At 47.5% G+C, this 24,997-nt stretch overlaps 1 protein-coding gene across 1 annotated transcript in view; it reads right to left on the bottom strand.

Moving 5' to 3' along the window:
- The window catches only part of Pepd (peptidase D), a 142,948-nt gene that overhangs the window by 58,339 nt on the left and 59,612 nt on the right, over positions 1 to 24,997 (bottom strand). Inside the window, exon 9 of the mRNA XM_008839452.3 lies at positions 24,534 to 24,580. Within this exon, the coding sequence (XP_008837674.1) occupies positions 24,534 to 24,580 (47 nt within the window). The remainder of the gene's footprint in view (positions 1 to 24,533; positions 24,581 to 24,997) is intronic.

Here is a 24,997-nt window from a genome sequence, read left to right as displayed (position 1 = left end):
CCACCACAAACATTCTCCAAGTGTTTCTGGATCTGGCAGCCCAGCACTGTACCAGCCAGTCTACCCCCACCTTGGGAAGGACCCACCATCACTCTGTTCTGTGATTAAATCAGGTCATAACCTCAAAGGTACTACCACCCTTATGCCTTGATTAATCCCCTTCATAAACTTCCTGGAGTGAATGCCAAACTTTATGACAGGTTCAAAGAAATGCTTTTTTTAAAATTACAATTTGTGTGTGTCTCTCTCTGTGTGTGTGTGTGTGTGTGTGTGTGTGTGTGTGTGTGCCATAGCACACATGTGGAGGACAGTGGACAACCTGTGGGACTCAGTTCTACCATGCGGGTAACAGGGATTGAACCCAGGTCGTCAGTCATGGTGGCAGGTGCCTTCACCTACTAAGCCATCTACTGGCCCAAGAAATGCTCTTAAATTAAGAGTTGCCACCGTCTTTTCCTCAAGCCTTGCAGTGGACAATCTAGCCCTTCTCAATGACATCCTGTAAGGATGTGCCATGGGGGGTGGGGGGATGGGTGATCCCAGCTGGAAGTGAATGTTTTTCTCCATGTGTCCTCAGGCCTCCCCTCTGTGGCTTCCACTTCCCTGGGCCCAGGTGGCTGAAGCCTTCTCTTAGTCTGCCCTCCTCATTCAGCAGCTGCTCTGGCCTTTGCATTGTTCAGTCAGAAGGCCTGGCACCCTCCCTGACTTTTCTTCCCTGGTCTGACAACCAATCTTGCCAGCTCTACTTTCAATGACTCCAGCCCCTGTCTGGTTCTCATCCCCTCCACCCTGATCCCAGGACTCCCCACCACTTCCCTGCTTCAGTTTCTGCCCCCTGTAGTCATTTCCACCCACAAGACCTCAGGCCAAGACCCTCCTCCGCTCAGCTCCCTGTATCTCCCACCCGCGCCCTCTCAGCAGTAAACTTCCTTACTGTTCTCTGACAGCCTTGGGCCTCTCACCTACTTTAGGTCCTACTAGACCGATGCCCCTACAAAAGGCCTGTGGCATCACTTAAGATCCATGAGGTGAAGGTTTGGTCCCAGAGTAGAGCTACTTAGGGGTGACTGAACCTTTAAGACGTAGCCAGATGTCTCCAGGTCACTGGGCACATGCCCTTAAAGGGGATAAGGGGACTCCTGCCTCCTTTTCTTTTTCTCGGTTGTTTCCTAGCCATGGGATGAATGGGTTTGCTCCACCACATGCTCCTGCCATGATGTGCTGCTTCATCACAGGCTCAAAGTAGTAGAACCAATGGATCATGGACTAGAAATGGTATAACTGTAAACCAAAATAACCTTTTCTCTTTGTAAAGTTCATAATCTCAAGTATGTATTACAATGACAGAAAGCTGACTAATACAACTACTCCATTGAAACTAACGGCAAATGATTCCCAATAATTGCTTCATTATCTTTACTGACTTTATTTTTGACACTGTATTTGTGTCAGCCAAGATCAAATACATGTCATACTTTCTTTTAAATTTGATTTGTCTCCTTCTAAGAGTGTCACAGACAGCTTTTACTTGATTTTTTTGTCCCTATCTCCCAGAAGAGGGCCTGACACTTATCATTTAAAGTATGTGTGATCTAACAAACCAGCATAGGCAGCCTGAGGACACAACACGCCAGGCAGAAAGGACCAGCAGCAGCCTGCTCACCAAGGACTCCAAGCAGGCAGAGGGTGAAGAGGTTTCTGCTGTAATCTGAACAAATCCCAAATGGTCTACTCTGAGCTTTCTGAAGCACACAGCCTTAGATGTGATTTGGGGCCACTTAAGGTCTATGAAATGATACTGGACACTCCTAGTCTGAGTGAGGCATGTTGATGCATGCTTGCAAACCCAGCACCCAAAACTCAGAGGCAGAAGGATAGGGAGTTAGAGGCCAACCTGAGCTATATGATTATATAGCAAAACCTTGTCTCAGATGGATAGACAGTCCTGGTCTCAAAGGAAAAATAAACCCAGTGGTTTTTGCTGTTCTCATTAAGCCCAGCCATCAACTATGACTCCCCAGACTGCCTGAAACAGCATCTACAGAAACATAAGCTCCCACTTAACATCCTTCTGCTGTGGCTTATGTCTGACCCTGGGACCATTTAGGAACAATGGGCATGCATACCTCATTGCAACACCAACACACCCTCTATCTGCCACCCCAGCAGTGTGAACCTGATTCCTTGATAACCTCTGGGCAGCGACTGACCACATCCCCAGGAAGCGTGGCTGCTGGAAGGACACATGGCCCCAAGAGGCTGCCATGCAGTTTTGACCCCGTCCTGAGAGGCCAATCCACCATGTGCCTAGTGAGGGGCTGCAGGTGCTCATTCTCTGCCAACAGAGGCCCAGCTTTGCTCCTTCTCTTCACAAGAACCCTTACTGGGTGTCTGCTGGATACCAGGCCTCTCCTAGGCCTGTGGTAGGGCTTCTCTCTACCCTGTCCACAGCCCCAGAACCTTCTGGAATAGGAAGACGACAAATCAAATTTGGGGATGTTGTACAACCTTAGGAACATAGTGCCTAGCTGACAGATGTAGGCTACTGGTGGTGGTCCTTGAAGGTTATAAGCACCTCTGACCATCCCTATCCCAACATCTTTCCTGCCAAACCCAACCTTTACTCTATGTCTGCTGTCCTGAAGGGCCAGAGAACAGTGCTGGGGGGCTAGAGTGGTGTCCACTGGCCTCCTGGCTGAGGCTCACCTTGATCCAGGGAGGAGACTGAACTTCCTGCCACTTCTTAGGCAGAATCTTTCTGATTTATGGGACACTGAGGGATGGACAGATTCTGCCCTGATTCATGCATCATTAAGTACTTATGCTTTTTTATAGATGCTTTAGAACTTGCACTCTCCTCTACCTCCCCCCTCCCCCAAACGACTGAGCTTTACAGGCAACACTGTACAGGTATGATAACTGCCAGGTGGAGCAAAGCAAGCTGGCTTCCACTAAGCAGAGGTGACAGAGCAGAACACAGGCCCTGGGGCCGCCAGCCAAGATCCCAATCATGGCTCCCCCATTTGCCCCTGGCATGATCATGGACAAATTAAGCAGCCTCTTTGTTCCTCACCAATTAAAGGAGCTTAATAATGGTCCCTGTACTTCCAGGATTGCTTTGAAGATTTGAGGGATCATATCCCTCATTTAATTATAGACACATGTGGGTGGGGCCCAGACCAGAGCTGGCCTGTGGACAGCCTTCCAGCAGTATCCACTGAGAGTCCCCACTGCTCCTTCCTTAGGAACTGTCACTATGGCTTGAGTCTGAAATGTCTCCCACAGGCTCAAGCATTTGAATACTTAGTCCCCAGCTGGAGGCACTATTCAGGGATGTTGCAGAACCTTAGGAACACAGTCCCTAGCTGGTAAGATGAAAGCTACTGGTGGTGGTCCTGGAAGGTTATAACCACCTCTGCTTTCTGTCAGAGCACTAGCTGCTTCCTTGTCTAGCAAGATGTGAAGAAGCAGCCATAAGCATTCCCCTCATGATGCACTGCCTGTACCCTTTAAACTGTGAGCCCAGTTAAAGCCCACCCTCCCTCCCTCCCTCCAGTTGCTTCTGTCAGGCACTGACAAGGGTTGACAGTGATGGGAAGAGTATCCAGCGCAACTGTGCTCCTTGGGGCGAAATCCTTCCTTCAGGTCCATATCCCTGAACTGCAGAACAGTGAGTGATCAGTAAATGTTTGTGGAACAAATGAGCGGACTGAAAGAGGTGTGGGTCTGACCTAAGAGCAAGCAGGGCAGACAAAGGGTTATGTGCAATGGTGTTCTTGCAGATAGTCATATTCATATTCCCTCTCCCACTCCCTCCTACACCCCCACCTCAAGCACCAGGGCCCTGGGGATCCTTCCAGCCTACATTTCAAGAGCCTCATAAAGTACAACCCAAGGGCACACAGCCTCTGTGGCTTCTGCAAGAAACAATGATGGAGGCAGGAGGCAGGAGATGGAATCAGCAGACAAAGTAAAGTTCCTAGGACTGCCTGGGTCTACCTCCCTGCTGGGGGACCTGCCATGGACACCAGCCAAGGCCCATATCACCTGGCACCTGGGACTCACTGCCATTCTCCCTCTTTTCTCACTCCAACATCCATTCTATGAATATGGGAACTCAGCTGCACATGCTCATCCTGCCACAGCCACACTCACCAGCCCCCTTGCCAGCCTCCCTCCATCCACTTACACCTAGAGCCCCAGCCCTAGCTGCTAGGACCTCATCCTAGCTCATTCATTCTGAGGTGAGTCTGAGAACTGGCCCTGCTATCCACGTCTCTCCTTCCCACCAGGCCCTGCTCATCACGTCTTTTGCTGGGTGTCTTTGTGCCAAGTGGTAGACGCTAAGCTGGCCCGATCTCATCAAGGATCACCTCATTTTCCTGGACAATGTTTTAAAAATATTTTATTATTTTAATAAATGTGTATGAGTGTATTGCCTGCATGTGTGTAAGTGTATCCGTGTCATGCAATGCCTGCGGAGGTCAGAAGAGGGAGTTGGAGCCCCTGGGAACTGGAGTTAGGGACAATTGGTAGCTGCCATGTGGGTATTGAGAATTGAACCGCGGTCTTCAGCAAGAGCAGTCAGTGCTCTTAACTGCTGAGCCATCTCTCCAGCGCCCTGGACAATGATTTTTACCACGTGCATTTCCCCTATCCATGTCAGCTGTGTATCCAATCCCAGAGGCCAGCTTTGCAGAAAGTGGATGATGCTTGAGGTTAGAGAGATGGCTCAGCAGTTAAGAGCATATATGGCTCTTATAGAGGACCCGTTTTTAGGGTCCCACACCCATGTCAGGTGGCTCACAATCTTCTGTAGCTCCAGGAGATCTGCTGGCACCTGCACTCATGTATGTACACATACACACACACACACACACACACATACACACACACACACACACACACACATACACACACACACACACACACTTAAATTTTTTAAAAATAAACCTTTTAGAAGGCAGGTAATGCTGAGCAGCAGTGTAGGGCTGCTGACAAGGCATCATGCTGGTTTCTGCAGGTGGCAGAGATACTGTTATACATAAAATGGTGTCCCTTAATAGGGGTCCTAAATTCCACAGAATGCCAGTGTATTTGGAGACAGGCTTTAAAGAAGTGCAGACACAGGCCTGGAGAGGTGGCTCAGTGGGTAAGATGCTTGTTTGCATAAACATGAAGATCTGAGTTCAGATCCCAGCACCCATGTAAACAAGCCAGGCATGGCCAGGCATGCTCACATGTAACCCCGGCACTGAGTGGGATAGAGACAGGGGGTTCTTTGGGGGCTTGTTGGTTATCAGCCTAGCTCCAGGTTCAGTGAGAGACTCTGTCTCAAAAAGGAATATGGTGAAGAGTGACAGAGCAGGACACCCAACCTCCGAGAGTGTGCACACACAGGCATTTGCACCTGTACATAAATATGCACATACACCACACACACATATATACCACACTCACTTACATACACACTTATACTAAAAATAATGTGCAGATACTAAACTGAGGCTATCAGGCCTAGCACTGTAAGAGGAAACTTGGTCACACAAACACCAGGGGTATGCACAGCAAAGGCCACATACCATGAATGTGAGAAGGTAGCCAGCTGTAAATCAGGAACAGACTTCAGGAAAAACGGGCCCTGTTGACACCTTGATCCTGTACTGCCAGCTTCCAGAGCTGGGAGAAATAAATTTCTGTTGTTGGATCTCCCAATCTGCAGTATTTTGTTAATGGAAGTCCAAGCTGACTCATACTGGTACCTCTAATCCAGAGAGGTGGTAGATAGGCCCCATATCTATCAGGGAGGTTATGGCTACAAACCATGGAGCAAGGCTTGCATCAGCCATGACTTGAACTCCAAACTACAATTCTACCAGGGTCGAAGTTAAGAGTTGGGTGGGGGGGGGGATAAGACGACAGAAGAGCCCCCTCCTTCAGGCCAACCTCTGACATTGTGTGGAGAAGGGGACTGGATCTTCAGGGCAGAGAGGATCTGCTTGCCCTTAGCTGGGGTTCTGACCCCTCCCCCCCAAAAAGGACTACTGGTCCCAACCAGACTCCTTGCCTGTTAGATTCACTGTTTTCCTGCTCAAAGCATTCTAGATTGATTACCAAGCCTTGCCATAAATCAAAAGAAAGTCTCTACTCATTATCTACTTAGAATTCCCCAGGTTCTTCCTGGGAAACCATTTCTCCGCTGTTTGATCTCCCACCACCAGCACTATCTCCAGGCACGCCACCCATCACCGCAGCCACCAGACACTTTTTTTCTTCCAGGCTCTTTTCTTGGGACCTAGATGAATTTCTACCTTTCTCTGGCTTTAAGAAGAGCTGCTGAGATAAATGATTCAAAGGCTCTGGCTTGTGCTGAAAATGTATGGACTGTGAAAGCCAATTTTGCATAAGCCGGCATGAGGGAGGAGAGCACTGACCAGCATGCTGCTGCCTGTCTGACTCACCAGCATCCACATACTCTCTGTAGTTTTTTCTCATGTGGAATGGTGAGGCTTGTGCAGCTTGAGACAGCACTGGGTGTCCAGTCTATGCCAAGTCCCTGTGACCTCTTACCTCTTACACAATGCCACTGGGGGCCCCAGGGTACCTGCCAACTGGCTGTAGCTAGAGAGAGGGAGGAGGCTCCCTGTTTGCATACTGTATCCCAAAGTCCTGCTGCTGGCACCCCTCTTTTTCAAAGAACCCCTACCCACCACAGGGCATGCTCCCGGCCATGGTGAGGACCCACAGGCAGATGTCAGTCTCCTCCCTTCGTGTGGTGGTGAGGCTTTCCCATCTATGAGAAACCATACAGCTGGCAGATGAACCTGTCTCCACTGCCACCAGCTATCCAGGAAGGAACTGAGCCTACTTCTCTTGTCTGCACAGGAAGAAACTAAAACAGCAAAAAATGAAGCTTAGCCAGGCTCTGATTTCTCAGTTACCCAAGCATCTGGGTGGAGGGGGGATAGGGGGCATGCAAAGCTTTGTAACAAGCAGCCCCAGGCACCCTAGGCTGTGAATGCCACAATGCACCTATTCTTAGAGGATGCTCAAAAAGCCTCCTGAACAGGCCATGATGGTGCTGTCAAAGACTGTGGTGTGGGAGCAGCACCACCCTTGGGCTCAGACACACAGAAGGCCAGAAATTGCCACTCATAAATGAGAGGGACCCAGAGTGCTGCTACGAGTGTGTCTGAGTGCAGAAGGCCAGAAATTGCCACTCATAAATGAGAGGGACCCAGAGTGCTGCTATGAGTGTGTCTGAGTGAGTGTTAAGGGGTGTGTGTGTGTGTATGTGTGTGTGTGTGTGTGTGTCCCTCATACAGTACTGCCCTAAGGGAATACACAAATGCAGGATCAGAGGAGGACAGGGTGGTAAGGCCACGTACTCTTCCTCCACAGAATTGACTTGTCCAAGAGTGTGGACTTCACATCATGAAGGCAGCTGACCAGGTCTATAAGCAACAGTTGGCAACTGAAGATCCTTTCTGCCCACCCCAGACCCCTCCCGCCAGGCTCCTATAATCACTAGAGCCCCTGATAGTTGACAGAGAGAACACTGTCACTGCAAGCAGGGCAGGCTCTTGCTAGCCCAGGTCCCTGACTTGAGGCCTGTCCCCAGCACTGGGTGTCACCCACAGCCATCAACAGCTGGCTTCCCTGGGTGGGTGTCAGAGCCTCTTCAGACCTTCCAGTGAGCAGTGAGTTCCATACTGCAGGAGCAGTGGCTCATCAGAGGGATGTGGCCGGGCCTGCTGACTGCCCACTCTGACTCAAGAACTTGTCCCCAGTTCTTGGGCAGCTGTGGAAGAGGAACCCTGGGTCCTGCACTGTAGCATGCCCTTTGACAGATGCTGCAGGAAGCCAGAGACCCCACACCATCCCCAACATCCATTCCCCTGACTGAGGGAGACCAAACAGCCTCAGCCTCCAACAGGGAGGCCTGGAAGGCTTCACTGCCCCAGAAGCAGGGGTCTGTTGCTGGGGCCCCTACATGGGAGGGAACCCCCCCCCCCGCCCTCCGCATTTCTTTAATAAATTACCTGCAGGTTTCAAGAACAGATGTGCCTACTGGCAGATACGAAAACGCCTTTCAAAGTTCCAGGGTTAAACCCGTCATGACATCCTTAGAATTCAGAGCTGGGAGGGAAAATACTCCCGGCCTAGAATAATTGCTCCCACAGGGAATGTCTTTTTGCACCAGCATGTAGAAGGTCTGGATGAGAATTCTCTAAAAACTGCCACCCAAACACAGCATAATCACAGCTGTCTGCCAGCCTGAGGAACCAAACTCAAATCACCTCTCCAACGGGGAAATTCCTCATCAGACCCCCCTACCCCAAGATACCACGGTGGTTCCCAATGGTCCGAAGGCAAGACCAAGCCCCTCTGATATGGGTGTGGGCTCCACCACCCTTCCCACCTACCAGGGGGCTCCTTCAGGGGTGGGTTAGGAAAGGGAATGAGGCTCTCAGAGTCGGGGCAGGGGTGAGGGCAGGGCCAGCTCGCAGGGACCTGGCAGAAGCACAGCCCACCACTCATTTAGTCTAAACACGAACTCTTCTTTTCCTTCCCACAGCACTGCCATTTTTCTTGAACTACATGACCCTTAAGACTTTGTTCCTCCACCCGTACCCCCAGCCCCCTGCTTGATGGAGACCCTGGTATGAGAAATCTTTCTTATCTAGGAGAGACTCAACATTCTGAGCGTGATAGAAAGACAGTTTGGGGATAAGAAGAGGTGTACCCAAAGGCTTCTCAGCCAGCACCCAGGGCACTGCTCTGCAGAGTTCTAGCTCAAGGTCACCAGCTATACTTCTTGAAAATGTCAGGAAAATCTTCTGATTTTTAATCTTGACTTGAATTAAATCTAATACATAAACAAAAGAACCCATTGCATAGGCCAAACTGAAGCTGTACGTGGTGGACAGAACCCAGAGGCTGCCAGTTAACAAACTCTGGCCTTTGCCTTCATAGAAAATTTGTCATGGTGGTGGGCCTGGTGGTAGAGGTCTGTCATCCAAGCTCCTGGGAAGACACAGACAGGAGGAGCTACCTGGGCTAAGGAGCAAGTTCAAGGCTGGCCTGAGCAATTTAGTGAGACCCTGTCTCAAAATTTAAAAGAAATAAAAAGAGGGCCAGGGATGTAGCTCAGCAGTAGAGTGCTTGCTTAGTATGGGGAGGCCCTAGGCATTTACCCTCCTCCAACGAAGGCCTTGACCCCACAGAGGTAGGCCTACAGGGGTCAAAGTCCACTTTTACAGAGGCCCTTTGGGGAGGGCAGGCCAGAAAAAGGGAATGCAGCCAAAGCCAACCACTGCACAGTATCACTCACACCCTGCTCCCGAGTTGCTCAGGGGGCTCAACTCACACAGTCTATCCACAACAACCCAAACTTCCACTTTTAACAAGGGTTCCAGGATCTACCAGACAGCCCACAGTCAGCTGTGTAGATGGAGCCAGAGCCACAACCTCCATGGCGGTTAAATGTGAAGTGTCCTCCAAGGCTCATGTGTTACAGGCTCAGCCCAAAGCTGGTGGCATTACTGACAGTTGAAAGGATCATGAGGACACCAACTTTATTAGAGCTGGGTTGGAACTGAGGTGGGGTCTGGTGGGAGGAAGTAGGTCACTGAAGCTGCCTTTGAAGGATATAGCTTGCCCTTGGTCTTTCCCATGCTCTCTGCTTCCTGGCCCCTATAAAGGGAGCAACTGTGTTCCTTCACAGCCTTCCACCACAATGTTCTGCCTCACTGTGGCCCAGAAACAAGAGTCAGCTGACCTTGGATTGAAACTTCTGAAACAGTGAGCCAAAAGAAATCCTTCCTCACACAGATGTCCTCAAGTATTCGTCACTGTGACAGAAACTAACACGCTCCCTATGGAAAATTGGAAGATGTTTAGAAAAAGCCACCAGCTTGTTTCTATGGTTCCTGTAGGACAGCACGGCTAAGGAACAGGGTGGGGGCAGGGCAGTCACAATGAAGCCCATAGAGCAAGGGGTCAGTTTCAAAACACCAGCAATTCCATGAGCAGCAAAACAGGTGTAAGGGGGCTTCAGGAAGGGATAAGATGACAAGGCTGGGAGTGGCCCAGAAGAGTGGAAGAGGGGGTTCTAAGAGTATGAACTCAAGTTCCCTGAAGAAGCCACATCTGTATTAAAGATCCTGCAGACACCTTGACCTTGGCAGCCCAGAACACAGTGACTGTGGAACAGGCCTAGAGTCAAAATTATCCTGGGTCATCTTGGCCTGTTAACAGCCAATTACCTTGACTTTTGTATCTGCCTTAACATTCTTGTGACTAACAGGTAAACTTCTCAGAAAACAGAGCTAAGCTTAGGAGACCTCTGGCGTCTAACAACCCTGAAGCTAAAGAAGAAAACGCCAGAACCCTACAGATTTCCCACGCCACTGTAACCTATGTCTCCACCAATGTAATTTGAAAATGTGTTGATTTGTGACTTCCTTTTGTTTGGTGACTATAAAAGTTCCCATAACCTCTTCCATGGTGAAACATGTCATTCATGGTTGACATGTTTTGGGGTCATGGTTGTTCATCGCTAGCTCAGAATAAACTCCTTTTTAATTCCCCTTGCAATGGAGTCATTATTCCAGAGAAACAAGAGGAAGACCAGTAGCCCTGGAGCACTGTGTACAGAAGCCAGGCATGAGAGCAGGAATTTCAAAGATCCAGACAATGTCACTGTTCTGATAAAAGAAGCAGATCCTAGACCATCACAGGCTGGCAGGGATGGCCACAGGGCCTGTGTACATGGCTGCTGTCCCCAGTGGGCCACCATGTTGTTTTCTTCAACTCAGAAGGAAGCCACAGAGAGATGGGGGAAAGGGTGGACCCTGCTCAGAATGGCATGATAAACAATTATATCACACATCTCAAGATAAACCAAACCAAGGGGATAAAAATGCTTGCCACTGGGGAGTGGCCAGTGGGATAACAGACAGGAAACGAGCAACAAGTGACACCACAGCTTGGGTAGGACCACTGGCTGGGGCTCTGTGGGCACAGCAGCCTTGCTGGTGACCAGGCGCTCTTGATTCCACAGACTTGTCACACAGACCTCAGTCAGCAAGCTGTCCTCCCTCCACCTCATTTGCTCTGTGTTGGGCATGCTTGCTTCTTTGTCTAATGTTTATTGGCCTAAGTCAGAACCCATCCCCATCAGAATCTTGCTACTTGAGCTGTAAGGTGCTCCACGGGTACCATGCCACCTACTGGGGCTTTATCAAGGCCCAGCTAGTGGGCTAAGGAGCCTGCCTAGGCAGATTTACTCTCAGACTCTCAAAGCATAGCCTAGATCAGAGGCACACCGAGACAGATCCACAGAAAATACCGTAATTCCCAAGAATAAAGAATCCTAGAGGCATCTGTCAAGGCAAGAAAATTAAATTAAAGTTGTCTAGAAAAGAGAAGAATGTGATTTGTTTAAGACACAGTTTTTTAGGGAACAAAGATTCAATACCCATTTAAGTCATAAATGATGATGACAAGAGGTCTCCTACACACGAGACATTCAAAATATTGAGCCAAAAGTTAGTAAGCATGAGGCTTATGAATAAAGCCCACATATGTGCTTTACTAAAATACTGCCAAGTCTAAATACTTGTGGTTAAAATCATTATAAAACAACATATATGTGGAAAGTAATTTAGGGAAACAGAAGTCAAGTGATTAAAAAAAAAATCTATGCGGTAAAAGGCAACGGAGATGAAAAAGAGTGTGATAATCTTCCAATTCTTCTTAAAAAGATTTGTTTATGTGTGTTTGCCTATACGGGTTTATGTGCACCATTTGCATACAATGCCCAAGGAAGCCAAAAGAGTACTGGATCCCTTGGAACCAGAGTTATAGGAGTTTGTGAGCTGCCGCATGGGGGTTGGGAACCCACCTGTGTCCTCTGCAAGAGCAGTAAGTGGTCTTAATTGCTGAGCCTTCTCTCCAGCCCCTAAATTTCCAATTAAAAAAATTAATTTAACGTATTTTTATTGAATTTTTGTGTATTTCATATAATGCATCCTAATCATATCAACACCCCCAACCCTCTATACCCGCCTCATTGGATTTCATGCATTCTGTCATACATGTCAAGGTCTTTCCACTCAAGATTGTGTACCCAGATTCCCTCAGTGAGAGTTCATTCAATGGAGTCTAGAGTCTCTATCGGGAGTCTTTCCCTTAAAGAAGATCAACTCTCCCTCAGTCAGCAGTGACCAGCTAGCTGCCAATAGTTCCTCAGCTAAGGTTGGAACCTCCTACCCATTTCCCCAGTTCTATGCTGGTTTTTGTTTGACTGAGTTTTCATGGGTCTTGTGCATGCTGACACCATTGTTGTAGGTTCATATGAGCAAGTTTAAATTTCCAATTCTGTAAGTGAGTAATTGATATGAACTTAATTTAAAAGGGGTAGACAGGAGAGACACACGCCATCATTCCTTAACTTAAAGGCAATGAAAGCAGGAGACACACAAAAGAAAACAAAGGAAATGCCAACTTTTCAAAGACAGGGAAAAAAATCAAAGTTGTTAAGTTAAACAGAAGCCAGAAAGCAGCACGTAACTACGGAGAAGAGAACAGGATGCTAGTTTTCCCAGTAAATGTGACACAAGAAACGTTCTGGGGTTTGTTTTCTTTCAGAGCGGGGGTATAGCTCAGTGGTTGAACAGTTGCCGCTCATGAGCGACGCTCTTGGGTTCAAACCAATCCCCAGCACCACATACCCCCACTACACAAAAACAAACAAAAGAATGAATAAAGATATACCAGAAAACATAACGCAAAGAAACATATAATACTCAAAATAAAATCAGACCCAAGACATAGATTAAATAGTTTAAAGGGGGTTTCTTGTAAGATGCAAAAAGTCAGAATATGATGCAGACTTAACAACCAGCAACCTCCCTACCTCAAACCACTTATCATGGGACTGGATGAAAGAAAATCTACTATGACTCAGTAGAGGAATTCTAAGGCATCTCTCTTGATCTTAGAGCAAATATACAAGATAAGAGAGGAGGAAGGAGACTAAAAAAGATAAGCCTTTTTAGTGTGCACCAAAGTATTCATTCTAAATTAAAAAGTAAACATGTTTCTGTACTCTACTAAATACTGACAAAAATATTTTAAAATAAGCTACAAAGAAAAATCTCAAAGTGAATTAAAAACATTTTTTACAAAGGCCACATTTTCTAATTACAAATGGTGACAAAATCCAGTAACTAATAAGAAATGGCTAACCAAGAAAAATCCAAAACCCATCAATCTGGAATGAATTAGTTTCATTTCTTGGGTCAAAAAACAAATCAATCAAAACTTACTAAGATATGGTCAAGGCTCTACTCAAAAACAAATTAGCCAAAATCCATAGTGAAGGAAAAAGTGAACTAAGATTCACCTACACAAGTTAAAAGATGGATGTTCAAAATAAGCAGCAGGAAGGGAAGAGGAAGGAGTCAATAACAGAATTGGAAATCTATGAGTTACATAAATAGCAGAGCCTGAGAATAAATTTAAGAGTGAATTTTACAAAAAGATTGACAACATAGATCCCATTCTTGCAATGCTGATCAATAGAAGAACCAGAATTCGTAACAGGAATGTGAAAGCAGTAACAACTGAATACAGCGGAGGCCATTTCAAAACTTGAGAGAATAAAATTGGTAATTTAAAGTCCTTGGTGGAAACAAAACCTTTCTAGGACTATATTCTGTACTGACCCTAAGAGTGAGGAAGTTGGAATAAATCAGCTCCACAGGAAAACCTGCAAGATGGGTCCTGACAACATCAAAGACTTCACTGCTCCTTCAATGCACAGCTGGGCTCTATGCTTTGCATATTGTTCCAGAAAACAGAAAAATAGGGGCATCCCAAAATACGATCTTGAAACACGGCCAACAGTTGAAAAAGGAAGGGAGGCAGATGGATGGATGGATGGATGGAAGGAAGGAAGGAAGGAAGGAAGGAAGGAAGGAAGGAAGGAAGGAAAGGGCATTTAGAGCTAACTTTCCATCCTAGGACCATAAGATGCGAGCAGAATAATAATAATGAACCAACCCCATTATGATGGTTGGTCAGTCACTGAGTACTATCTGTTCTGTGTTCAGTATTGATATTCACTCACTAACTCTTCTAAATGTTCTATGAAGCTTTATTAGCAAAGCTCTCTGATAAGGAAACTAAAGCACACTGTTATCAATCTGCCCAAGATCACACAGCTGGTAAGTGGCCAATCTGGAACCCAAATCCAGGACATCCATCGCTAGGTATTCTAACCACTGAACTACACAGCCCCCCCCTTTCAGCTTGTTAAAACAGCAAATACCATGAAAAAGCAGAATGTGTGTTGGGATTCCATACTGGATCTTTATCAAATTCACCCAAGGCAGGGCTGGAGAGATGGCTCAGTGGTTAAGAGCACTGGCTGCTCTTCCAGAGGATCCAGGTTTGGTTACCAGTACCCTCATGGTGGCTAACAACCCAATGCAATTCCAGTTCTAGGATATCCAACACCCTCTTCTGGACTCTGCAGGCATTGCACAACACGGGTGCACTTACACACATGCAGGTTAAAACACTCATACACATAAAAACAAATAAAACATTTTTAAAAATCCATCCAAGGCACCCCCATTATTCAATCTTGATTTCCAACATGATTCTCCAATAACAGTGACCAGCTTTTCTTGAAGGAAATCTCTGCCTAAAGGCCTGGAGCAGGAGATGATACACAAGATGAGCCTGGAGCATCTTGCAGGCAGAAAGCAAGCAGGAAGTGCTCAGAAAGCAAAATGACAGGTGTTTATCAAAGGGATACAGGAGCCAAATCAAAGAGCCTTCAACTCTCAAAGTTAGAGTGACTTCAGTAATGAAATAAACAGCCTAAGCCCAGATGCAGCCTGAAGTCTAGAATAAACATCCACGAGTCTATACTGAAATCAGTTTTAAATATTGAATAAATAACTGGGTGAGGAGAGCATTGTGCACGGAAGCCTCATAAATAACACATGCAGGTCCCCCTCGAGGAGGTAGACTTGGCTCCCACTTCCTAAGTGCGCGCACAACGACTTCTACCAGAGCATGCACTGTGGAAGGGGACAGGGTGGGAATCACTACACAGTGGAGAAGTTAAACAGCACCTCAGCAGGCCACCTAGGTCAGTGTCAACAGAACTTCATCATGTGACAGCTCGTGGCTTTGATATTTTGTGATGACAATGAGACTTTACCTCTGTGACCGTCCTCCTCCTGTAACTCATGACTCCGGTGCAAATATGAGAAACCAAAATGGAGAGATGGCCTTCCTGTTACCTAAGCAGGACTCTAAAACCATCTTGTTCATCAAAAACAAGGGCAGTCCAAGAAATTGTCATAGCTCAGAGGAGCCCAAGAGACACGATAACAAGATTCATAGGGTCTCCTGAGCCAGAAAAAGGATATCAGGTGAAAGGTAAGGAAATTAGAGCAAATTAGACAGTGTATCTAATAGTATCAGTGTTGAGCAGGAGTTGCAACACACGTTCCCAAAGGACGTGAGCCAGGAGGAAAAGAGGTGCAGCACATCTGCGGCTCTCTACTACGCTCCTGACTGTTCCATAATCTCATCCTATTCTAAAATACAAAGGTTTATGGCGGCTCTCTACTACGCTCCTGACTGTTCCATAATCTCATCCTATTCTAAAATACAAAGGTCACACACACACACACACACACACACACACACACACACACACACAGGTGGAGGGAGATGCTAAAAAGGCAGTTGATAAAACTCCACATCCTTTCCTGATAAAATCTCCCAGCAAGCCGGGAAGACAACACTGCTTCCTTGAACTCATGATAAATATTTATCTGAAATCGACAGAACCCAGTTAGTGGTGAAACAGCACAGATTGGCATCCCTGCAACTTACCAAGGTTCTGGAGGGCCAAGTCCTCTGGCATTGGACAGACAATGCCTGCTTCCATTGGCTTTGTCCCCAAAGCCCTAATTAGTTCTGCATCACTTGACTACCTATTTACAGAAAGCCTCCCCACCCCCACTCCATACTTTGTCAGGCATTCTGGACAGAAGGCATTCTGCTTTGTGTTTTACATGTACCCATTCCTCAGTTCCTCTAAGGGGCAGAAAAATTAGTCCTGTGTCCTAATTCAAATTTCAGTCATAACTGCCATGATTGGCCCCGAGTAGCTATCGATGGTCATTTCTTAATAGTTTGTCACACATTATCAACAGACACAACTATTAGCACAGTACACAGAGCTTTAGGACCAGTCCCCAGCACCAGAGCAGCGTAGGTGGGCAGATGGGAGATGTCCTGCTAGGATAGGGTGACCCAAGATGAGGGAGACCCTACTCTGAACTGAGGGCAACCTAAGCATTGTAAAGGGGAGAGGGGAGTTACTGACCTCTGTCACGGTAGGCTGCCAAGGAAGTGCTGGCAAGAAACCCACACCAAGCCACCAAGGTCAAGAGGGGGCTTTCCGTACCCAGATGAGGGCTCTCAGTGGGCCGTCCTTTTTGAATGGTGTGTCACAGCTCTTACCTTTAACTTGCTGAGGGACACTGTCTGCCATGGAAGGTGCTGGCACTACCTATGGATAGCAGCCAGGCTCACAGAGAAGGATCATCAGCACATCTTCTCTCATCTAGGACCCAGGTCTCAGAGGTAGCCTACACCTCACATCTGCCTCTAAAGGCCCTTCTCCATAAAACCCAAGTACCTTTTACAGGTAAATTGAGGACAGCCTCACTGATGGCCAGTGGATTAGGTCAGACTGTGCTGGAAACGATGTATCTCTAGAACCTTCCATGGAGAGAAACAGACATCCATTACCGACAAAAATAATCTTTTGAATGACCCACGAGTGTTCCCAATCCTGGCTAGGGATACAAAGGGTCAGGTCTGACCATATGCCCTGCATAGATAGCACCCAGGCAAGCCCTAGAACAAAAGGAGCGTGATGTGGGTACAGAGGTCATTTTTTAGAGATGACAATGTGCCTAGAGGGATGGATGGAGAAGAGGAAGAAATGACAGAATGCAGTGGTATATGCCTATGAGCCTAGCTCCTCAGGAGAGGTTCATCCACAGGTGCCTGAGCTTCAGGTCAGCCTGAACTACACAGCAAGACTGTTTAAAAAATCAAGGGCTAAGGCTGGGAGAGGTAGCACACACCTTTAATTCCAGCAACTGGGAATCAGAGGCAGGCTGATCTCTGTTGAGATCCAGGCCAGGCTGGTCTACAAAGCCAATTCCAGGTCAGCTGGGCCTACAAAGAGACCCTTGTCTCAAAACATAAACAAACAAACAAAAAAAATCAAGGTGGCAGTGGGTATGGCTCAGTGGTGGTGTTCTGCTTATCTGCAAGACCCTATTTTTATCTCCACAGAAAATGAGAAGGAGGGAAGAGAAAGAGGAGGAAGGAGGAGGAAGAGGAGGAGGAAGAGGAGGAGGAAGAGGAAGAGAAGGTAAAGGAAGAAGAGGAGGAGGAGGAGGATGAGGAGGAGGGTGATCTGAGAAAGCTCACAGTCTCCAGGGATCTGAAAACTGTTTCAGCAGGTGCCAGAGAAGCCTGTGCTTGACTCTTCAGGGGAGAGGCCTTGCCTAAAGTGAGGAATGCACTCAAGGGGCCCACAGAGCCTATGTGCTGCAGAATGCTTGCTCCCCTGTAGCTCTGCTCCTGAGGTGGGGTTTTCGTCTACACTCTCCAACTTCCCTCCTGTCCTTATTGGAGTTAAAGTTTCTAATCCTTAAAAGAAAAAAGAACTTGATCAGCTCAAAACAAATGTGGCCAGGGTTTTGCAACCTGACCCCTGGGTAAACTGGAAAATCCACCATCTGCCACCATCTGCCCCAGTACCCAGAGGCTTGGATAGAATATCCATGTGGGGGTGAGCTTGGGGGAATGTCAGAGATGTGTGCATGTGTGTGTGTGTGTGTGTTGTAATGGGAGTGTGATAACATATGTGGGGAGTGATGTGTGCACAGTGGACATAGCAGGCATACAGAACTGGTTGTGTCTATGTATGGTGCACATGTGTATGTAGGGACATGGGGATGTGTGTGGCAAGCATCAGCATGTGCTGTGTATATGAGTGTGGTGTGCATGTGTTGCTTAGCACTCTCCTCTGAGCCAAACAGTTGCCATCTTCATAAGACTAGCTGTGTCTCTTACAAAAGATCATACCAGATGGACTTGCTGACAGTTGATGGTGGTCCCTCACAGAAGGAGGGTATGGGAGGGTCATGGACCCTCACCTGGGTATCCAGCTACTCTTCCCAATCGGTTGTATTCAATTCTGCCCTAACTGCATGTAGCCTCAGGGTTTCAGGGAAAGGCTAGAGTTAGGCTGAGATGGACTTGGGGATGGATGGGGCTCCATCAACACAGCCATGAGGGCATCATCCATGTTGGGTGCAGCCCTTCCAGTGTGGCTGCGTTGGGTTACCCACACTTGGGAAGTAAGCCTAAGAAACTCACTGGCTCCCTAGAGTGAACTTTGGTGGAACCGGACTTTGATATCTCATGGGACCTTAGAAGAAGGGGGGTTAGATGTTGTTTAGTCCCCACCTCAGGAGAAAACTGACAGCACTTGAGGAAATGAGGTCCCTTAAGCTCTTCTCCCTGACCCAGCTCCCCAAATCAGGACTCAACAGACACCCTGAAGACAACAGATGATGACTCACCTTGTTTGTCCAAAGGGCAAGAAAAAACAGTTAAGACCTGATTTTTTTTAAAAAGTAGCATAAATGTAAATAAATAAAATGCTAGGTGTGGTGGCCCATGTCTTTAATCCCATCACTCAGGAGGCAGAGGCAGGTGGATCTCTGTGAGTTCAGCGTCAGTCTGGTCTACATAGCAAGTTTCAGGCCAGCTGGGCTGCATACAGAGTGAGACCCTGCCTCAAAAATAAACAGATGATGGATGGATGGATGGATGGATGGATGGATGGATAGATGGACAGATGATATATTGGATGGACGGATGGACGGATGGATGATGGGTGGACAAAGTAGCACAGCTGGACAAGTTCTTTATTAGCATAGGCCTAAAAGAAAACAGGAGGCCTGGAGGCTACTGCTGTAAGAAAATCTGAGTTCTAGTGGAGAGTCCCTAGGGCAGGGTCAAGTGTTTGTCAAGGAGAATTCTCATCAGGGGAAGAGGGAGAGGCCACAGGGACTCTGTCCCACCCAAAGAACCTCTGTCTTTCAAATTGCTCACAATACCCCTCCCCAGGCTGTCACAAGAGAGCCCCAAATGGCCCACTCACAGCTGGGTGAGGAGGAGAGGGAAATTCCAATTAAGGTCCTGGGCTGTCAAAAGCATCAAGTTATTAATCTCCTCATGGCAAATGTGAACCGGGACCTGCTTACACAGCCAATTGAGCATGCTCTAAATTAGTGTTTGCAGGTAATTGATTCAGCTGCCAGCCCCATGCCAGCCAGCTACAAGCTGGTTACGCCACTAACATTAAATAATATGAGGTGGTAAAACAGACCGCCTGATTGGGCCCATAGTCAGACGCTGGGAGAGCCCGATTTGCCCAAACATTAACGTCTTATTGGTTTAACGCAATTTACTGCACCTCAATTTCGGAATATGATTTTCATTTCCTCTGAAACCTCGCTGGCAGGCCCAGCACAGAGGAGACGGCATCTTCATAAACGCCATCAGCTAGCTTACGCTTTTTAACACGCCCTCAAGATTGTATAATAAATCTTTGATAATTAAAAAAAGGACAAGGCTTAAGAACGAGGTCTCCGGCTGGCATCTGAGGATGCAGCTGTTGTTATAGTGGTCCTGCTTCCAGTGCCAGCTTAGGACCTCCCGCCACCCCCACCCTCCATGTCCCTCTGAAGAGCCACAAGGGATGATCAACATGCACACAGGGCACCGTCAGCACACACAAAAGAGCAGTTCAATTCCTTTAGCCACCGTGAGTCCACAGCCCACGTAGCACCCAGACTGCCCTGATCTACCCGGGCAGCAGTCCAGCCTCGGTTAAAAGAGTCACATCCCCTAGGCAACCAACACCTGTTTTAGAAGGTTTTGATTTCCAACTTAAGAATTCTGAAGTCTCCAGTGGCATACAGGATGGTAGAAACATAGCTCAGAGCCTTTTCTCTCTTCTATCCATCCATCGAAGCAGCCCATACACAGTTCCTGACACCTGCTGAGGGTCAGTCACTGTACAGAAAGATGAGACGCAGCTCCTGGGAAGTCTCCAGGCTCACGGATGCACTGTGCAATGCTGCCAGAGAGGGATTTGGGCAGTGCTATGAGGACTGCCTGTGGGGAGAAGCCTGAGGTTGAGTCAGCCTACCTCGTAGCCACAGATGCTCCAGGGGTCAGGAGAGTGCTCTCATTAAATCTAGGCAGTGACATCCCAAGATAAGATGACATCAGTGGACAGCCATCTTCCCAACACCTTCAGGAGCAGAGTCTGACTCATTCCTGTCACCACAGCTTCCACTCTTCCCTGGGACAAGGCCCATTCCCATCAGCCCCTCTGACCTAAGCTTTCAGGAACCCAGTGATTAGGTAGCTCTTTGTCTGGAGAATTTTCTCCCGGGGGGACTTGGCAACATCTATCCATCTGATCCTCACAAGTTCCAAAGACAAACCAAAGTTCAATTCCATCGAAGTTCTACCTGAGAGCCAATGAGTTTATTAGGTTTATTTAATAGAGCAGCAGGTGAGGGGTTTGGGTACGTGGGTGACCCTAAAGCAGCCATATTGAAAGGCCCACTCCCAGCATGATGGTGATTTCTCCCATGTCTACAAAGATGAAGCCGCCTCCCCTACTTCTTCCCAGTCTACAAACTCTAGCCCCTCTCTGAGGCCAGTGGAATTAGGGCAAAACTGCACATAACTGGTTGGGAGGAGTGGCTGGATTCTTGGGTGAGGGTCCCAGACCCTCCCCTCTTCTTCTACGAGGGAAGTCAACAAGACCAGCTGTGATGATCTTTTGCAAGCAGACACAGCTGGACGCCTGAAGATGGCGGCAGTTTGGCTCCAAGGACAGTCTTGTACAACACTCCCACTGGCTGAGGCCCATGACAGACACTACACCTCCTCTAGATCTTCTGTGTGGACCACTAGTGGGTGTGGCACACAGTAGGTACACACAGGTGAATCAATTGGCCATTACACCAAATCTGTTCACTTGGTACTCTCTGGGCACCTGGCCAGGAGCCTCCCAGCATGCTTGCCGAGCTCAGCCTCCAGCTTCAGGCTGCCCTGTCTACAACCCAGGGTCCTAGGCCCCGAGGAAAGGGAGCCTGCAGCAAAAGCAAAAGCTCCCCAAGCCTCAACTTGGCAAGGAAGGGTTCCCAAAACTTCAATGTGACATGTGGCCTCTGTTTGAATCTTGGCTTGAGGAAACCAATTTCAAAGAGACAGTTTCATATCAATACTGACTGGTGAATGATACTGTTAAGAAATTACAGTCAGGGCCAGCAAGGTGGCTCAGTGGGTAAAGGCACTTGCTGCCAAGTCTGATGACCTGAGTTCAATCCCTAACACTCACATGGTGGAAGGAAAGAACCAACACCTTTAAGTTGTCCCCTGACCTCCATGTGTGTGCTATGGCATGCATGTGTCTACGTACATACACACATATACTAAATAAACAGACAGATAAGTTTTAAAAAAGAAATCCCTCAGTAGAGGACAGGGATTGGTTCTAAGATTCCTCTGATACCAACTGACCTCCATGGATGCTCAAACCCCCATAAGGATGGAGCATTTGCATAGATGCCACACCCCCAGACCCCACTTCATCTTGAGGCTATTTATAAAGCCTAATACAATGTCAAGAGTTGTCATACTTCATGGTTTAGAGAAAGATGACAAGGAAAGTCTGTGTGTGTTCAGTTACAGATGGAATTTGTAAAAAAAAAAAGTTTGAGCCACGGTTGGCAGTTGGCTGAATTCGTGATGCGGAACACTCAGATACGGAGAGCCGACTGTACCATTAATTTGGTTAGATGGGATAATGGCAGGGTGGTTGTGTAAAGGAAAAAACTCTCATCAGCTGAGATGCCTCCTGAAATATTTACAAGGAAAATGACATGATGTCTAAGCTTTTCAAATACGCCAGCAAACCAAAATGCGAACACAAAACAAAACAACAACAACAAAAAAACTGGACAGGAGCTTCATTATGCCTTTCTACTTTTTCAGATTTTTGACATTTCCCAGTAAGCAGGAGATAAAAAACCTTCTGTTATATTAAGGCATTCCTTGAGATCAACCCAGAGTCCATGCAGCTCTGCCTACTGGCTGCAGAAGGTCAGGTTCAGAAACACAGACAGGAGGGTATCTCAGGGCCCCTTCTAGACAGAGGCCACTCCAGAGCCGACTCCCTGCAGCTCAGGGCATAAAGCAGGGCCTGGATGCAGCAGACTTCGGGTGCCCTGCTGAGATAAGCTATTTGTGTTCTGATTTCTTGGTTATTTTTATTTGAGGCATCTGTTATGGGTCACTATGAGTCAACTCAGTTGAGAACAGGTTTCTGGGGCACTGCCAGTCTGAGGGACTGCTTGCCCAGCCCACCTCCCTAGGCTGGCCCTATAGCTCTCTTCCCATCCTAGATCTTTGAAGAGGTGGGGGTGAGACCATGTGACTTGCAACCACAGAGACTGCCTACCTTCCATTTTGTGGAGGCAAAGTCTGGGACAGCTTCTGCGTACCCTCCCCCAGCTCCTCAGCAAGAGGAAGCAGCAACTCTGATGGATATTAGTTACAAGCCCCTTCCTGGGAAATCACAGCAGCTGTGGAAAGTCACTTTTAACTTCTTCTTGCCAGGGTAAGAGAGAAGTACAGACACAGGTATGTCATGTTGGCCAATGCCCCACCTAAGCCTCACTGCTGCTATTTGTACGGATACGGATGAAGACACAAGGCCAGAAGGGCAGGGATGGCACATTAATCCTTTCTCTGTTACTAGAACAAAATATCCAAGGCAGGCTAGTTTATAAAGAAAAGAGGGGCTTGGAAAGATGGCTCAGTGTTTAACAACACTAGCTGCTCTTGCAGAGGACCTGGGTTCGGTTCCTAGCACCCAATGGCCACTAACAACCATTCATAATTATAGTTCTAGGGGATCTGACACCCTCTTCTCGTCTCTGCAGGCACTGCATACACATGGTGCACTTATATACATGCATGGGAAACATTCTTACATATGAAAAATAAAGGGCTAGAGAGATGTCTCAGTGGTTAAGAACGCTGGCTGCTCTTGCAGATTTAGTTCCCAGCACCTATGTGGTGGTTAACAACCTTTTGTAACACTAATTCCAGGGTGTGCAACGCCCTCTTCTGACCTCCGCAGGCATTACACAACACAGGTGCATTTACATATATGCAGGCAATACTCATACACATAAAATTAATAAAAATATTAATTAATTAAAAATTTTTTTAAAGAAACAATGTTTGTTTAGCTTATAGTTTTGAAGGCCAGAAGTTCAAGATCAGGTTTATTACAGCTCTGAAAAAGTCTGAGAAACTAGATGGAGCCAGGCTAGTTCTTTTCAAAACAATCTTTTCTCAAGAACCAACTCAAGGTTCCACAAGAACTACCTTAAACCCTCCGAGTACAGAACTCCCAATGACGAAAAGGGCCTCCCACTAGGCTCCACTCCTTAAAGGTTTCATCACCCTCACATCAACACACCTGGGACCAAGCTTCCAGTGCATGGGCCCTTGGGAGACATACCACAGTCAAAAATGTAATAGAGAAAAAGAACTAGATAGAACAGGCCTGAGGGCAACCTGAGGGGTGAACTTGGGCCAAAGTGGGGAAGGGGTGGCAGCATCAAGCTCTCACAAGGCCAGGTAGGAAAGGAAAACCTGGGGTGCAGAGCGGGGGAAGAGCAGCTCTCCAGGCTCACCTTCCCAGAGCTTCTATGCGATCTGGTCACTGGTGGGAGACCCAGGACATGGATGGGGAGTCCGGCCTCAGTCGAGAACTTCCTTGAGCCCTTGGCTGCAAGCTGACCCCCAGGTCCTGGAGCACAGCAGAGCAGCCCTGAGAAGTACCTGGGTGCGCCAGCCGCACAGCAGGCCTAATTGGAGCTGAAGGCCGAGGGGGCTCTCCGGGCGCTTTATGAGCCACTTAACCATCCTCGACCCAGTCGCCTGAGCGCAGCAGATGTAATGGCAGTGTTTACACATAAAAATGGCAAGCTGTTCTACTAGCAGCTTTCTCGGGCACAATAGCAGCTATTTGGTAAAGTTTCCTACAAATTGCAGAAACAAAGTCCAAGAGTAGAATGATGGGGCACTAATCCAGCCTGGAAAGTCATCAAAGACCATTACCATCAAACACTCTGCCAGGAGCCAGGGAGGTGGCCACCATCTGAGGGACCATAATCTCTGCCTGGGACCCCAGTGCTGCTCATAATCCCCACTCGATCTGCCACAGCGCCGTGATCCCTCATCTGTTACTTGCTCAGGGAACATAAATTACTGGTTTTTACATTTTAATCTTTACCCAGAGAGACACAGCTTACCTTTCCATCTCATACTCCTTCATTCCCACTTTTACGGCCTTCATTACCTGGAGGATGGATATTAAGCAAAGACATCTGTATTAAGCAGAGAAGTAACACAGCCTTATAAATAATGTACAGCAATTTTTCAAAAGCTCCTCTTTTTAAAAAAGGAGGGGAAAGGGGGGGGTGATACATGCACAGAGTGGTATAGAAATGTGACAAATTGGACCTTTTAAAAGCTCCAAGATCCACAGAGTTTATTTAAACCACTGTGGAGTACTTTCATTTGGAAGGTGATAAATGCAGGCTGAGCTACAGCCTACAGGCAGCGAGCAGCTGAAAGACAAAAGATTTGGCCAAGATGTTTGGTGAATCCCTAATGTTAAGAAAGGGTTTTTATTTGCCTAATTTTCATAAAATGGAAAATTAGCTAGGATAAGAGATTATGAAGCCACCTGAGTCTGATGAAGCCAGCACCAGGC

The sequence above is a fragment of the Nannospalax galili genome, unplaced genomic scaffold (assembly GCF_000622305.1).
Source record: "Nannospalax galili isolate Female #2095 unplaced genomic scaffold, S.galili_v1.0 scaffold159, whole genome shotgun sequence".
In the NCBI taxonomy this organism is placed as follows: Eukaryota; Metazoa; Chordata; class Mammalia; order Rodentia; family Spalacidae; genus Nannospalax; species Nannospalax galili.
This window is presented reverse-complemented; position numbering and strand designations above follow the sequence as displayed.